The 17,346-nt window shown below is 37.7% G+C and overlaps 2 protein-coding genes across 2 annotated transcripts in view; one reads left to right on the top strand and one right to left on the bottom strand.

Moving 5' to 3' along the window:
• SNX25 (sorting nexin 25) overlaps positions 1 to 6,103 on the top strand; it is a 70,295-nt gene extending 64,192 nt beyond the window's left edge. The window contains exons 14-18 of the mRNA XM_017744304.1: positions 2 to 38; positions 1,154 to 1,220; positions 2,399 to 2,580; positions 4,181 to 4,281; positions 5,072 to 6,103. Coding sequence (XP_017599793.1) covers positions 2 to 38; positions 1,154 to 1,220; positions 2,399 to 2,580; positions 4,181 to 4,281; positions 5,072 to 5,146 — 462 coding nt within the window. The 3' untranslated portion in view covers positions 5,147 to 6,103. The remainder of the gene's footprint in view (position 1; positions 39 to 1,153; positions 1,221 to 2,398; positions 2,581 to 4,180; positions 4,282 to 5,071) is intronic.
• Positions 6,104 to 7,131: 1,028 nt separating this feature from the next.
• LRP2BP (LRP2 binding protein) overlaps positions 7,132 to 17,346 on the bottom strand; it is a 14,872-nt gene continuing 4,657 nt past the window's right edge. Inside the window, exons 3-9 of the mRNA XM_017744302.1 lie at positions 17,010 to 17,122; positions 15,021 to 15,134; positions 13,333 to 13,475; positions 13,151 to 13,256; positions 12,474 to 12,697; positions 9,062 to 9,227; positions 7,132 to 7,259 (exon numbers count right to left, since the gene is read on the bottom strand). Of these exons, the coding sequence (XP_017599791.1) occupies positions 7,194 to 7,259; positions 9,062 to 9,227; positions 12,474 to 12,697; positions 13,151 to 13,256; positions 13,333 to 13,475; positions 15,021 to 15,134; positions 17,010 to 17,122 (932 nt within the window). The 3' untranslated portion in view covers positions 7,132 to 7,193. The remainder of the gene's footprint in view (positions 7,260 to 9,061; positions 9,228 to 12,473; positions 12,698 to 13,150; positions 13,257 to 13,332; positions 13,476 to 15,020; positions 15,135 to 17,009; positions 17,123 to 17,346) is intronic.

The following is a 17,346-nucleotide window of genomic DNA, read 5'->3' as shown; positions in this document are numbered from 1 at the left end:
TTTCCTGCTGTTTGGAGAGATTTTTGAACTGAGAGGAAGTAAGCTGTAAACCTGCTCAGTTGCTGTTGGGATCTATTGGCTCTGTGGGACACTTCTTAATTCGGATATTTTTGCTGTTTCAATAAGTGGAAACATTCTTGCAATCTATATGGCCAGTTTGCTGGGAAGCAAGCTATTCCTCAGTAGTTCACAACTTTGGAGCTTTCATTCAAAAGTGAAATTCCAATATAAAATGGGAAAAAAAATGTAACTGGCAGGGGAGATCATTTGCATTTAATATTTTTAAATTTTTCATGAAAAAAATTGGAAAAAAGGAGAAAAGGACAGTAGTATGCTTTTTGTAAATAAGCTGTTCATTAGATTGTATGAATTCTGGGGAAGGAAAGATGGCTTTATTATAGAACATGTCTCTTTAATGACTTATTAAAATGAATTTAATATCAATTTTAAGTGAATTATATATGATTTTAATAAAGAAAACTATTTTTGTTTCTTTTTGAATGTGCAGCCACACATGATGCTCTGTAAAATTATTTACAGGGTAACTATTACAAAATGTGGCACCTTCCAAAAATGGCAGATGTATCTTCCAAATATAGACTTTATTGTGATGGTGAACAGCATGAAAGAAAGATTAACCAGTAATTATTAGGAAGCACTCACATTTGTTTCCTTTATTTGTAATGGAAAGCTGACTGCTTGGTTTGAGTGAAAATGTTTTCAAAATTTTAATGGTGCTGCCATGAGTACTTTATACTAAATAGGTATGAAAAAGGTGTGAAGTTTGAGGGCATTTGTTTTTTTGTAGTAGAAAAAGGGTTTTGAGTAGTTGTATGGCTCAATAAACTTGAAATATTCTTACATGTAAAAATTTACAGTATAACCTAGAATGCATAGTATATGTATGTTTATGTAATCTGGAAGAATTAAAAACCATACAGCAAACAGTACAAGGAATGCAATCAAGAAAAATGGAACCTCTGTACAATTACTGGAATCTTAGAAAGGGTTATAACCATGTGTTTACTCCAGGGGTGGGTTGTTTGGGTTTGGTTTGGTGGGAGGTAGGGGGAAGGTTTTGCACGTAATCATGGGTTCTGTAATGTTATTAACTTCTTGGTCATTATTTTTTATCATTTTTTCATTGTTCTAGTGTTCAAGTGGGTCAGAAAAACATTAATTGCACTAGTACAAGTCACTTTTGGAAGAACTATCAACAAGTAAGTAGCTGTTGCTTTAACTGAACCTTCATCATCATTCTATGGAAAAAAAAACTGAGAGCAGAACTGTTAAAAAATAATCTGGATATCTTGTTGGATATGGTAATCTGCATTTGTTTTCCACAGCTGAATTTGCTAAGATGTTATGTTTATTAGAGAAAACATAGATATGTGAATTATCTTCATGTTGCCAAGTGAGGCCTGCATGAGGCTATGAAGTCAGCACACCTGTCTGTACACACCTTCATGTGGAAAGCTGTATCACTGGTCAGAAACGATCTTTAGAAGTATTCTGCCAGCATAACAGACTGTTCTTCATCCAGTCAGTAACTAAATTTACACATGCCAGTATGGCTTTTAAAGCCTCTTATGTATGTTATGTAGCAGTAAATTGGACTGGTCTCAGACAGTATCCACTCGCTGAGTTTTAAATTGATTGGTTCGTTTGTTCATACCCTGCTGGTAACTGGAAAATGCCTGAAGGACGACAGAGAGGGAAAGAATGTGTGAGCATAGCTTGCATGCAAAGTTCCTATGTGGCTTTTTACGTGTAGGTTGACTTTGTATTTATTGATTTTATGGGATTTGGCTTTATGGCCCAGTTCAGCAGTACTGACTGGAGCCTGCTCTCTACCTCAGACTCATGGTGCTGAAGGCTACAGTGAGTAGTGAAGCCACAGGAGGAGGCTGCTATCTCCATTTGTAATCCCTTCAGTAATGTGCTTTGCCATCTGTGAAGGAACTTACTGTGCTTCTATCAAAACTGTCTGTTTTTATCCTAGCAGGCACATCTCTGCAGGCAACTAGTTTGGAGTTTGCAACAATTAGTTACCTGATTTTCATGTCTTTTCCTGGTGAAGCCTTTGTACTGCCCATCCTTGAAATGTAGTTTTGACGCACATTTCAATGTAGTACTTGTAATTTGTAATGCATGTTTGTGGATTACATTGAAAAGCAGCCTTTTCCAGGTCTAAGTCAGGTATCTGGAGTGACCTAGATCCTAGAGCACCCAGAGCTGAATATGACCTGCTGTGATGCCAATGAAATCAACCCAGCTATATTGGCATAATTACATGAAAAATAACATCTCTTCCACTACTTTGAGGAGTAAAAAGAGTAAACCTGCATAAAACATGAAAGACTAGCTCCGATGGGCTCCCTTCTACACTTCTTTACAGGCAAATCCGTGACACTGTACACTGGATGTTCAGTGAACCAATGCTTGTTTACTACATTGGTGTGTTTCGAGATGCTTTTTGGCCAAACGGAAAGTTAGCTCCACCACCGAGAGCCAAAAGCGATGAACAAAAGCAGGAGACAAAACAGAGAGCACAGCAAAAACTACTTGAAAACATTCCAGGTGAGATCACTTTGATTCTGCTTAAAGACAGATTTAATAACTAGTAAAGAAACTGGTTAATCACATTATTTTCCTGTAGAGTTCTAAATTATGGTTATTTGCATAAATAAGGATGATTTTGGCCTTAGTCTTTGCCTCTCCTGCCTGTCTGATAAAAGGCATGCATTAAGATATTACTGGTGGATGCAAAATTAAAATTTCTCTATCTCCCTGTATAATATTCATCAAGGAACCTCAGTTGATTCTCTCTGCTGGTTCTCTGTGAGCATATATGTGGCTCTGCCACTTGGAACTACTTGCCAAATAGGGAGAGTGCCACCACCCCAATTACTTCTTCCTGTTATGTTTCAAAGTTGGAGAGAGAGGGATCTACCCACGCTGTCAGTGCTGTGTGTTGTTGTCTGTTTCTGGTAAGAGGTCTCAGGGCACTGAACGTTAGAGTGACCTGCAGCCCGGGCAGAAGAAGATCCTAGATGGAATGGGTTTTTCCGTACCTTCCTTTGCCTACCCTTATCTCCCAAGCCTAGGCAGCTTCCTCTTCAGCCAGCGCATTTCTGGGGCACCATTCTGAGATGCTCCCTCCTGTCCCACTCACAGGACAGGAAGTCCAGTCACATATTTCTGACCCTTCAGAGATCATGGAAACCCAAAGGCACCTAACCAAAAAGATCCAAAATCATTACTTTTAGCACTTGGAAATGCACTTAAACATAGCTTGAATGCTTTTTCTCTGCTCCAGCTGAAGAGAGCGAGCTATTTTATGGCTTCACTGAGGTATCTCATATAACCCCATGCCTTAGGTAGTTTAATCAAATTTTACTGTAAAAAAGGAGTAGGTATGCATGCAAAATACTTGCCACTTGATGTGTAAACAACCCTCCATTTACTCCCTGTGTTATATACTCACCTACTTACCTAAATAGCCTTTCATAGATGGTTTGCAGTTTTGTTTGATTTTTTGTTTGTTTTTGAGCTTGGAGCCATATGTCAGGACATAGCTGAATGCACCTTAGATTAATGATGGAGCACTGAATCACTATTTATTCTCTAATTTAATCCAAAATGTAAATAACTGACTTAGAATTTTCTTAACTGCCTACTTGTGGGAAGTGTTCTCTGTGAAGATTTGAGAGGCAATTCAAGTGCTAAATTAGTTTTAAACGTTGTAGAAATTGTGTCTTTGGCTGAAGGTGTATTTAAGTGAATGGTTTAATGATGTGTGAGATGAGACTTGACTCAGTGAGGTGAACTACTGAAAAGGCATTTGTTATATCATGTTAAAACACTTAAAACATTGTCACTGAGATGCACACGCTATTATCTGTTGGGTAACTTGAGAATATGGGTATCTTTTCAAGTTGTGTTTTTAAAAGGTTGCTGAGTAGGGACTGTGTATCTTGTAGCCAAGGGCCAATGAAGTGCAGGGACTTTGTTTCCCCTCCTTTATGGGTCTTTATGGTTGAACTAGATGATCTTGAAGGTCTCTTCCAAACTTGATGATTGTGATTTTGGGTAGTAGAATGATGATTCTGTGATTCTGGCTGGAGGTTTTGCCTAGCCTGAGTGAAACAACATAAACTGAAGTAATGTTTGTTTGCAGATACTCTGCAGAATCTTGTTGGACAACAAAATGCCCGTCATGGTGTAGTGAAAGTGTTCAATGCATTGCAGGAGAGGAAGGCTAATAAGCATCTACTTTATGTGAGTAACCAGAAAAGTAGCTTTTCAACTTCATAATCCTGTTAGTTACTGAGCTCTACTCACTCAGTATTAAAGCCTAGGGAGTGTGTTTTTGCAGAGATTTGTTATTAAAAAAAGTCAGATGTTCTAGGCTTGATCACTTGACTAAGCTTGAATAATAAAAGGCTGTTTAACAGCAGCATTGCTTTGGTCTAAAAGAGATCCTTTACCACATCCAATGTGCCTGACTTCATAAGGTACAAACTAATGTCTTCATACAGCTTAGAAAAATAAACATACCTTGGGGAATCTTAGAGACAGAGAGCTCCAGTACTGGCTCACAGTTAGGACATGGCAGGCCTCCAAAAGTTCCACTCCTCAACTGTTGGCACTCGTTGGAATATGCACCTGGATCTAAGTATAACATCTTCACAGTCAGTCAGTCTCTTCTGGCACGTTCCAGACAGCAGCCTGTCACACAGTGCTGCCCCAGCACTGGAGAGAAGGTGCATGCCCTGGTGCTTGCTTATGATGCTATGGAGCGTTTGACAGAACAGCACCAGTTTATACTGGGTGGGAAATCCCCATCTCAAAGCTGCTGCCCTTAATGCTTGCCTCGTTTCAGCTTTAAGACATTTCCCATGTTATCTGTAGGGCATGTGCTGACATTTGAATGAAAGAAAAGTAGTTGCATGAATGATGAATATAATCAATATAATCCTGTTACCTGTGATTTTCTAAAAATGACAAAAAGGAACAAATTCTCATTTGGTTGGCACCAGCATCATCTTAACTCTTTTCTGTTTTTCAGGTTTTGCTGGAACTGCTGCTAACTGAACTGTGTCCTGAGCTGAGAGCTCATTTAGAGCAGCTTAATGCCACTTAGGTTTGAACCTGCACAATTGGACCACTAGAGAAATGTCTATGTTCAAGAATAGACATGAAACTTATTTTCCTCTTTTCCATAGAGGGCTGAGGACTATGATTATTTTTAGCATTTTTCTTTCCTCTTGAGTTTTTTGTGAAGTAAACAGACTTGAAAAGATCTGATGCTGTCGTAGGGTAGACAAAAAAATGCTGTATAGCTGCCAATTTTTATTTAAATTGTTCTATTTGACTACTCCTCTGTTTCAAACATAGATTGAAAAATAGATGTTCATATATGCTGAAAGAAACCAGAAGATATTTTAAACATTTATGGAAAGAAATTTTGCTTATAGTGGTAAACTAATGAATGTTGTACAGTTCTAATCTCCTCACTGAGGGTCTGAGCATTCCTTTTTTTTTCTTGTGTATTGAAAAAGCCTTGTCGTGCAATACTACATGTAAAGCTATTGTGAAAATTTTATCAATTTTGGTTTTACCAAAGATTTTCTGTAGTTTGAAGCATTTGTAAGCAATAAATATCACAACTGGATTGCAGTACTTGATAATGAGGCTGTACCGACAACTGATCAATGAGTTTGACAGCACTAGTTTAATAAGAAATATCTACATTGCTTTGAAGTCTGTGTCAAAATTATGTATTGTAAACCAGTATGTCCTAACAGAATGCCTGTGTTAAATGTTAGTTCAGAGATTAGTGCTTATGAATTGCTTCTATGAATGATCAAGTAGACATCTAATTAAACCATTCTGATAACTTCCCTGATATTATTCAGGGCTGTTTTATTCAAATGCCCCAATTTCAAATAACCTTCAAATCTTTCCCTTATTTTATACAAGGAAAGAAAACTGTCTTCAGTGGTTGTTTTTTTTTTAAATTTATGTAAAAATATGTAAATATTGTGTTAATGCACATATAAATAATTAAACATCATCAAAAATCCCTAGGTGACACTCACTACTGTCTTCTCACTTTGGTACAGTTGTGCTCTTAGAGAAACTACTTGCAGTTATGACTGGCTCTATTGTAAGGTACATACACTCTGTATATGCTGTATTTAAATCAAAATTTTTAGTAACATCTAGCTTTCTGTTCCAACAGTTTCAGAAAAGTTTTCAGGTCGTGGCACAGTCCTAAGAAGCAAGGCAAATTCTGCACTTACAAAGTTTCATAAGTAAACAGGCCTTTAGAAATGTGCAAGCTTACCATAGCAATCAGTAATTCTTCCTAGTGGTTAATCAAAGTATCTTTTGATAAAAGATCCAGCAGGACATTGCTCAGACATACATACTCCTAGCCAAAAGGTTTCCAACTATTTCTAATACAAACAGAGGCAGTGTGAATGCAGTATGAAGGATTGAGGAAAATAGGCCTCATATTGAGGACATATATTCAGTATTTCCACACTAATGTTTGGGGCTTTTTTCCCCACAGTTCTGTAAGGACTATTTTCTAGTTTTAGAAGCTGGCATGGTTTGAATTGTAACGCTTGGTGTTCTACCAGTTTCCAACTTTGAGTCTCTGCGATCCAAAAGTAAAATATATAAAGACACTTAAGTACACCTAGATGCTTTAGAGCGTATGTGGAAGAAAGTATAAGCACCACTAACAAATTAAGCTTTAAAAATGGCCATGGCCTGTGAGTGGGCTGTATGTGAAAATGAGGCAAGATGGGGTTCAAGCTTTTCAGAATATTAAAATTTAAACATATATGCAGAAAGGAAACAGCCATTTTTATTTGGTTTTGGTTTGATTTATGTGCTATGTAGCAGTAAGACATGAAGAGAATACATCTGTCCCAGTGAAATGTCCTTAATAAACTTTGAAGTCTTCAATACAATTTTTAAAAAATCTGTTTTGGTTTCATCTGAGTTAGAGTGTGAGCTTTTTACTGTCTCTTTTATTTTAGATAAAATGAATCAGTGAATTGCTTTAAATAATACTTTCTAGAAAGTTGAAAAGCAAGCAGTAAGAACAGTCTATAATTGCTGGAGACTAATAATGGTTTATTGTAGGAAATAGATACCAGTCACAGGTAAAGGAAACACTAAATTGTCCCAAGGTTAGCTGCCAATTGAAGGTGAGAAGCAACAGCAAGATCCAGATAGCATGCCTTTGAAAACAAAGAATATCACAGTTCTAGTTTATAGCTACAATAAAATTCTATGTTATCAATATGACATTAATAATTCTTTAAGTGTCAACAAAGCTACCTGAGACAGTCAACTTGCTAAAATATTGAAGAGTTAACATATTTGGCTTTGAATCCTTTTTCTGATGCCACATTATAAAAAAAATTTAGTGTTTAAAATTAGCATGCTTGACTATAGTCTTAGTCTTGGGTTTATTTTTTTTAGTTCTGTGTGTTGGCATGGCATGTGCAGCACCACAGATGGAAAAATAAATCTGCTTACAGACTGGATGAGTTTCATTTGCTTCCATCATCTATTTCAGGACTCTTAGGGATGCCCATCTTCTCTTTCTCATTTCTTACAAAACTGACTGGGTCTAAGAATGGTAGGCCAAAACCACAGCTGAGCAGTTAATGAAAACAAATATGATTTTAAGTAATTGTACAGTTACCATGGGAATTTTCCAGGTACAAAAAAAACCTGAACACCCCCACAACTCTTTTAAAGTTACTGTTTCAGGGAGCTTCCTTGCTTACTTCGTTGCTTCTCTTCTGCTACTGATTTAGAGATGCCTGACACCCGTCCATAGGAATTCTCTCTTTATACCAAGACTTTAGTGACATTCCTAGATCAGTCTCAGATGTACAGCAAGTGAATAATGAGTGAAAGTTGTAGTCTTCTTTCAGTTGTGGCAGTTTTATTAGACTTTAGAAGACAGTGGGAAGGATTACACTCCCACAAAGCCATGCAGCAATTTAATCCTGATGGACTTCTTTGATGACTTAACTAGGAATACTGGCTACAATGGTCATAATACCTCAGCTTATTTTCTTTCTTATCCTATCCTCTGTAACACTTTTCACAGTGGGAGAACAAAATATTTAAAATGTCTGTATTCAGATCACCTTCTTTGCTAAGCCTTTTCTATCAGTGACTTCCCTGAGTAAGGAGCCACAAAAATTGTTTGATAATTTATCATTTACATAACTATCCATTCATTTAGATTGCACCAAGATGGACATAAAAGTATTCTACTTGCAGAAATAAATGGCCACTACATGCACAGAAACCATAGAGTCTCTCTGAAGCACAGATGCCAACTTGCTACATTCCCTTCAGCTGGTATAAATCACCTTGCCTTGATGCCTTTAGGCATCACTGATATTACTCAACAGATTAATCTTCTAGAGACCATTATTAATATTTTTCCTCAAGCTTATTTCCCTTAATCTTACTCCAAATTTGGAACTTTGAAAAAAGTGTGACTGATTTTTTTTCCCCCCCATATATATTGAACAGAGAAAGCAGTAGATCCTCAGCTATCACTGAAAATGTAAATATAAAAAAAAGCATGAGAACCCGTTATGGCCAATTAAAGTATCATTAATAAAGGTTGTAATTGTTACAGAATCTAAGGTATATGGAAAAGTTATTATTTTTCAGTTGTGAGAGAATGAAAGAAAGCAAATTGATTTGGGATAAAATTATTCAAATTGTTTAGCTAATTTATCCTGCAAGTTACCAAGCTCTTTGCTGTGGTGATTACCATAGATTATTTTGTTGTTGTTGTTGGTTATATTGCTTGCTTAAGCAAGTGGGCAGACAGCATTCTTTCAAGGCTGTTTTCAGTAGTTTTTAGTACACTTCTATCACTCTACATTTTCTTGCAAAGATTTTTTTTTAACAGTGTTGGAATCCTTAATGAAATAGCAAGTTTAGAGACTCAGATCTAAGGTATCACTCCATGAGATATAAACTACACTATAAGACTTTCTCAACTTACTTTAGAATAGTATTTCTCAGCAACATTCTGGTCTTTCTCTATGCCTCGGCCAAGCTGGAGGCATCTAGCCAAGTAGAAAGCAGCCATAGCAGCCCCCTTGGCTATGTATGTTGGATGACAATCAGATATCTTGGCTTGCTTGTTGATGTCATCATTTTTTGTAGCCCTGTTGTGGAATTTAGAGCATTATGTTAGATAATGCTAGTTCAAGCAATAATTAAAGTTGACCATATATGACTTTGACAATGCCTCCTTTCCATTTACATTATTATCCAAAATAAGATGAAATTTACAAGTACTCAGCATCTTATGAGGATTTTTATATTTTGTATTTGATTTTAAGTTAGACTTATTTGAATATTGTGATATTAAACAGCAAACAAGTATACAACTTTGAAGTCACTTTCACTATAGTTATGCTAGCTACAAAAGGCAACATATATATTTTACACTAATTGTTCCTATTATTTTATGGAAATTATATGTGGAAGAAAGGCAAAGCTCTTATTTCATGTATTTGAGCGAGCAACCTCATGTAGTGGAAGATGTCCCTGCCCACAGCAAGGGGGCTGGAACTAGAGGATCTTCAAAGGGCCAACCCAAATCATTCCACGATTCTCTGATCCTGTGATTCTAAAATTTCCAGTTCTTACAAGGATATTGGCAAATCATAGTAATCTGAAAATCTTGGACATACTTGAGAGTCCCTGGTTATAAAACTCTGTTAGGAAAACCACTTATCACTGTCTCAGCTCAATTATTTCCTTTCTTCTGCATGTTTTCTGTCATCTTAATTTCAGCATGTTTTTTAAGAACTATTTTAAGAATCAGAGGGACAAAGTCAATGTTGTTTTAACTATCAAGCTATAATTATCTAGTATCATCACTATAATATTAGAAAATGCTATACCTATGTGAGAATTGATTTCTTTCTGTTGCCTTAAAACAGATACCCCCAAGCCCCATATCCTTTCTAGATACCAAACAGTAATTATATGCTTCTTTACACATAATTTTAGCTGTGTCAATGCTTGCATTTCCTGTAAAGGACACAGGAACTGGACCAAACTGCAGAGCAAGGGAGTTATGGGGTGGGAGACAGTGAGTAGAAATGACATTAAGATGGAGGAGGTGGAGAGTGGAAGACTGTTTGCAGTATTAGAGGTGCTGAGATGAAGATGGAAATAGGTAAGTGGTTTCAAAATCATACTCCTGTGGTGGACACCACAGAGAATTAGGCACCTTGGAGCCCAGTGACATGCAAAAGCAGGACTGCTTTCCTCCCCACCCTCCAGCACTACAACCTAAAGCATACATGAAGCTTTAATCACTGTAGACACCCAGGAGCAAGGTCTGCAAGGAGAAACTCTACCAGCAGCACAAACCACAAAAAGAAGTAAGCACTCAAGAGTGAGTAACTTTATGTGAAGGGGCACTGAGGCACCATCTCTCAGCCTGACGGGGACTCAGGAGGGGTGTGTGGCTGTCCAGGAGCTGAGGTCTGAGATGTTGCTGAGAGGGTGCCACAACTTGTCCAGAGCACACACAGATCCTTTGCGACTCTTTCATGTGGGCACGAATGACACCACCAAATCAGAGACTACAAAGCCCTGGGGTGCTGGCAAGTACTGGTGCCAAGTTACCTTTCCTTCCAGTTCCCTTTTACCAGTGGGAGGAAGAAGGCATGCCAAAACCACACATATAATACAAATCAACTTCTGGCTTTGTGGCTGGTGCTGGTCACAACTGTCTTGGCTTTTATGATGATGGGACATTCTTTGATGACTATAGCCTGTTAAGGAGGGATAGGATCCACCTGTCTAGAAGAGGCAAAGGAATCTTTGGCAGCAGGCTGGCCAACCTGCTGAGGCGAGCTTTAAACTGGAGGATTTGAGGGCACTCTAGACCCAAAGTGGTTGCACTTGTGCCATTGCAACCAACTGGAGAATAAGCCAGGCCAACCAGAGCAGCAACAAATGTTCCTTAGCTGCTTCCCAGGATGAGGACCAGAAGACAACCACCCCAAGTGTATGTGTACAATGCACACAGCCTGGGGACCAAACAGGAGGAACTGGAGCTCTGCACCCACTCAAAGTCACATAATCATAGGAATAACTGACACATGGTGGAACAACTCACACAACAGGAGGATCGTGATGGATGGAGAGGCTGTTTTGTAAAGGCAGAAAAAGAGGAAGAGTCATGTGCTGAGTTAAGGAGAACCTTGAACGTGTAGAAGTTAATGGCAATTAACTATGGTAATTTTGGAAGCCTAAATGAATGCCTCTAGGCCAGGATCAGAGGGATCATCTCAAGAGAGATCTTACACTAAGCATCTGTTAGTGACCTCCAATGAGACAATATATGGGTCACTTAAGTAAGTTTCGGGAAACAGAATCTGGATCTTATGGGTGACTTGAACTACCCAGGCATTAGACGCAAGAACAATACAGCAAGTCCCAGGACATCCATGAAGTTCCTGGAATGGAGCAGTAGAGTACTACTGCCTCAAACAAATGTCAGATGTGCCAATCAGGAATGAGGCACTGCTTGACTTGCTACTTGCAAACCAAGAAAACCTGCTTTGTAGTTCCTCAGTGAGTGACAGCCTTGGGTGCATTGAGGATCTGGGATCCTGCTGAGCACTCTGAGTGTTAGTACTAGGACAAAGGTTTTAGATTTCAGAATAGTAAAACTTCAGCTCACAGCACAGTTGGGAGGGTCTCCATAGGAAGCTTCCACAGAGAATAAAGGAACTAGTGAGTGCTGGGAATTCTTCAAGAATGCTCTCCTGGAAGCACAATGAACTGTTTGTTCATCACCTTTAAAGACAAGGAAAGTAGGTGGAGCAAGAGACACTCTTGGCTTAACTGCAAGTTTCTGAGCCCACTCAAAACCAAGAGAGAAGCATACCAAAGGTGGAAAAGCAGGTAAAGGGAAGTGGTGGATTCACTGGCCTTGTACACTTTTAAGATTCAGCTGGACAGGGTGCCGGGTCATCATGTCTAGACTGTGCTTTTGCCAAGAGAGGTTGGACGACCTGATCACTGAGATCCCTTCCAACCTGGGGGTTCTTTGATACCGTGATACCATGGGGACTAAAGGGAATGGTGAAGGCAGGAGCCTAGAGGAGATAGTGGACAAGGAAGGCAGGATTGCATATGGACATCTGCTTTGGATTCTAGTTCAAGGCTGTTTTCCTTAACAGGATCAGAAGTTCAGTCATACTGAGTAACTGAGAACCTTATAATATTAATTTTGTCACTAGCTATTCTGTTGTTAAAGATGAATTTTGCAATTCATTATCTCAAGCATTTCTTGGGTTCGAAAGACAAGATCATTATCTTATTAATCATTTATATCTGTTTTATGTGGTCTTGCATGAAGAACCCGAATGAAAAATAAAAATTACCTTTTGGCTAGTGCAGCAGCCTTTGAGTAAAATTTTCTAGTGTAGTAATATTCCACAAGATGGCCTTGAGCATAGATGTTTCCAAGCTGTGTTGCTTTTCTCAAATGCTCCAAAGCAGCTTTAGTGTTGCGACGTATACCTTGTCCGTAGAGATACATAATGCCAAGTGCTCCCTGTGATTCCAGATTTCCATTGTCACATGCTTTTGAATGCCAGAAAAAGGCCTAAACAAGAGGCACAAAGCTGGAGTACATATTTACTTAGCTGTTTTCTTGTATACTGTTTCCATAAAAGCTTTTACACCAACCATCCTGTAAGAAGTGTTTATACATAAAAGAAAGAAGAATCCTTGTAAGGCTTTTAAACCTGCTTCATTTAATGTCAGAGCTGTCAATCAGTGTTACCTGCTTGATTTCTGAAGGTTACCAAAGCTGACAAAACTTCTGTCTGTCATTCTTTCTGATACTCTCACTTAAAAAAAAAAATCTTGGCTAGCAGTGTCAAGTGAGTCAAAATGAGGGATTCTGGCCATCTGTTCACATAGGCTTAAACGGATGATAATGTCTTAACTACTCAAAATACAACTTTCAGAGTCAAATATACCACTGTAAAATTTCTGTTAAATTAAAAATTAATCGTGCTTCATTTTTATTTCAAAAGGTACACGTGGGCTTTACCTTCTTCAGATCTTTTAGAATTGGCATAGAATAAAGCATTCCTAAAGTACTCTGGGCCTTTACACTTGCTTTTGGATTTCCATGGTCTGCAGCAGTAAGCCATAACCTAAGAAATGGGGACAACAAAGTTTAAGTAACACACAATCTTAAAATTTTTCAGGAAAATCACTGACCGCCCTTACCTTTCAGCCTCTTCGGTTGAATGTTTAACACCACATCCTTCATAATATGCCCTGCCAAGATTGTATGCAGCTGCAAACTTCAAGTGACTTGCTTCTGGGGAATCAGAGCTGAGTATTTTATTCATGTATTCCACTCCCTTTTCCTAAAATTGAGCCATTTAAGTTATTATGTTCAGACCATGAAGAGGATGAAATACATAACCTGAGAATGCAGTAACTTCTGCAAGACAGGCAATTTTTTTCTCTTGGAAGAAAGGCTGGACAGACTGGCAGGACAGCCTGGAAAACCGTGTCATACCAAAGCAGAACCGATCTTTGGTTACTAGACAGCCCCTAAATTTTTGATCCCACCATATTTTTAGTATGAAACATTTCCTCATAAATGTTCATCAGATAATATATTACTCTTCTTCACTGTTAAAAATTTTCTCAAAAATATTATTTTGCTTACATAAATGAATGTCACATCCTACACTTGTAACATTTTCAATTTCAGAATTCTGATAACTTTTTAATATTGCATAATGTATCTGAAATCATAAAACAACCTCAACAAGAAGGCAAAGTACACTTTCAAGTCCCTGCATTTAAAATACCTTAGATTCATAAAGGACAAAACCTAATCATATTAAATAAGCAGATGGAGAACATTGCATATGAGCAACTGGGCCTCAGAAGTACTTTAGAAATAAGATTTACACTGTTAGGATTTAGCATGGACACCCTGTTTAAATACACTAGAAACAGTCCTTTATAAAAGGTTTTTCTTTTGTTCAGCGTTCATATTGTAATATACAAGAAAGAAAGAAACTTCACTAAAATGTTTATTTGCAAGTAAACAAATGTGGTAATTATGCAGGCATACAGAAAAAATGAACCACCTCTAAACCCCATATTTTCAGTTCTGCTGGCAATGCTGCAAGCACCAGACAGGAGTCTCATTAGTTAATATACTCTTCAGTTCATTTTTTTGGCCTTTTGTCTTATAATCTACCCTTTTATTCCTAATGCTTGTATTCTTTCCTCATGCCACTTTTTAAGATCATCTTCACCAACAAATTAACTCTTCTTATTGTAGCAAATCATTCCTTTGCCTTCCTTTTTTGTAATATAATTCTTCAGTTTGAGTTCTTAAAATTCTTGCAGATGGAATTTTTCACGTGTCTAATTTTAAAATATTATTACCTCCTTTGTCAAATTTAAAAATATTACTGTCAACAATTGGCAGAAGAATAATAATCTCTGGTATCCATGCTAAAAGAATAGAAAGTACCTTAAAAAATCTTTGTGCCAGAGATCTTACGCTTTGAAATATAATTGTTTGATTTCCATTTTCACTCACTTTATTTTCATCTACATTAATTGCTCATTAAAAAGTAAAAAATTTAAAGCAATTTTTAAACATAGTTTCTACATGAAGTCCAACCAAGCCCTTGGAATTTAATTTTTAAATAAAAATTAATGTATTTTTCAGATACACCTATTTTATTATAGCCATTTTTGAGAACTTCCTCAACCCAGAGCCTTCGCTCTTTAATGATACTCTGTAAACAGCTGCACTTTATGAAACTAATTCTAAATGAAAAGGCTGTTAATTTTAAACTAAGTAATCATGTTTACAAAGAGCTCTTAGTAATTATCAGCTAATATTAGAAGAAAAATAAAAAGTGTGCAGCTAAATTACTCACAGGGTCTTTTTTAGTGCCAAGTCCATCATAATACATTACACCAAGCTGATACATTGCTTGAAAATCTGTATCTTTAATTTTTTCAAATTGCTTTAATGCTTCTTCATACAACCCCTGGGAAAGAGAAAACAAACAATAACTCTATGATATGTACACCCTTACTATTTTCCAACCTGGAGTATTTCTCTCATGAAAAAAAACCAAACAATTGCAACCATAGAACTGGCAGAAAACAGAGATGGAGTAAGTCAACAACCACAAGGAAGTTGGGTAAACAAAAGCCATTCTGACAAACTTTCTCCCCTCCCCCAAACCACCATCTTTTTAGTTTGACGTAATTCAGAGGGCCTGCCCCATCTATCTGACATCCTTTAACTTAGGTCAGCTGTTCTTACACCTCGAGGGTTTAAGAGTCTGCTTTTACATCTCAGCTAAGGATTGGTTTCACAAAACTAATAAAACAGATGTCTGAAAACTTTAATGGACTCAGCTGTCTGCCCCACATTTCTTATGGAGGTATCACCTGCAACAACAGAGATACTTTCACTCCTAAGAATGAATCTCAGAGAGTACTTGCTTCTGCATTAAGTGAAAGAAGAAACTACACTTAAAAATACAGTTAAACAACTGCAATATAACAGTTAACTGAGCCTGGTGTCCTAACTAAAATATTTTTACACATAAACACTAAGTAAAAACAATCTTGAAATTAAAGTGTTCTTCTCTACATTTTTACTTCAAATTTTCTGTGTGTTTTGATTAAAAAAAAAGCTTAGAACCAAGTAACAGCTCAACAGTCAGTCACATGTCCTCACAATGATCGGCCCCTGTTAATACTGTCCAAGCTATTGTCTAAACTATTAATTGACTTGGAAGCTTATCCACTATGACTGTGTGGGCATTGTATTTTTAAAGAACTCTGGAAAAAAAAAAAACCAATTCCTTTTTACAAGTAGCTGTCATGAATATCAGAAAAAGAAGTACAGGAGGCACATTTAATCTCACCTTTGCTGAGAATTTAGTGCTATATGAAGGAGACATAGGGCTGTGATTAGGAAGTGGTTTTTTTTTCTAGTATCTAAAAGTGCAGTGCTATGAGCACATGCATTTTTAGGCAGTACAGACATACATTTAAAAATCTGAAAATTAAAACCTGTTCAAACAATAAATTTAGGGATGTACAGCAATATCTATCATGGACATCCAAGCCAGCTTGTCAAGAAAAAGGCAGGAGTCTGTTCATTCTGCTCCATGGAGTTAGTCTCAGGTAATTAATTAATGAAAACATTAAGGACAGGGCCGAGAAAGCCTGAGCGAGTTAATTCTGTTCCTGCTGCAAACCGTGAGACTGATTTACACTGTACCACTGCTGCACTGTAAACAGTACTGAATCCATGCATGTCACACTGGAAAATACCTGACTTAGTGTTTGTACTACATTCTTTTCTATCTTCCTGAACTAAGTTGTAATTTTCACAGGAAGATGAGGTTTAAGTTCACCTGCCAGCCAGTCTTGCACTGTTCCCCGAGCATTTACTTTCAAAGACTTGGATGACCAATTTTAGCCAAAGTGGGCAGGGACAGAAATCTTGAAGATAATACGTTTCAACAAGTTCCAGTTCTTAGGTGGGGAACAAAGATAGAAAGCTGTGTATTGGGCAGGGCTCACGATCACTGTAACTGAAAACAAAGTGTGTTGTATTTGGTCAGTCAGCTGCCCAAAAACCCAACCTGGCTTGGAAGCTAACTATAAGGATAGGCTGCTGCTTACTTATCTGGTCCTAAGGAGACCTGGGAGGGAAGACCTCCCTAGATGCTTGGGGAAAGTGTAGGAAAATCTTATTTAGGGGGAACACCTGGTGATTTTAATGGGATAAAAACAGGCATAGGGCACCTCTTGTAGGTTTTTTAAGGTGTCTCTTTTTTCACTGAAAAGATGTTGAAAATTGTCTGCTTTATAATATTTACGTAAAAGAGGGAAAGCACAACCTGTTCATAGTATCGTTGTCCATCCAGAAAAGGTGCCGGAAAATCTTCACCTGCTTCTCTCCTCAGCAGCGACTCCTCTGCTTTTGCCAACAGTGTAACATGGGAGTGGTTCTCTGCTTAAAAACAGACACATGTTTGGGTTTGTCCCTTAAGAGATGGAACAGCAGCTTTGTAAATACACTGAACGTCTGAAGCTGGCCGTGTCCCCTTTTTAATACACTCTTCAAAAGACTAAGACGAAAGAGAAGGCTTTGTTATAAAACGGAGAAGTTGCGTGAAGGAAACGTTCAGTAAATACAGCCTGACCCTTGTGTGCGTGAAGTCCGCCGCGGAAGAG

This window comes from Corvus brachyrhynchos, unplaced genomic scaffold (assembly GCF_000691975.1).
Source record: "Corvus brachyrhynchos isolate BGI_N302 unplaced genomic scaffold, ASM69197v1 scaffold17, whole genome shotgun sequence".
In the NCBI taxonomy this organism is placed as follows: domain Eukaryota; kingdom Metazoa; phylum Chordata; class Aves; order Passeriformes; family Corvidae; genus Corvus; species Corvus brachyrhynchos.
This window is presented reverse-complemented; position numbering and strand designations above follow the sequence as displayed.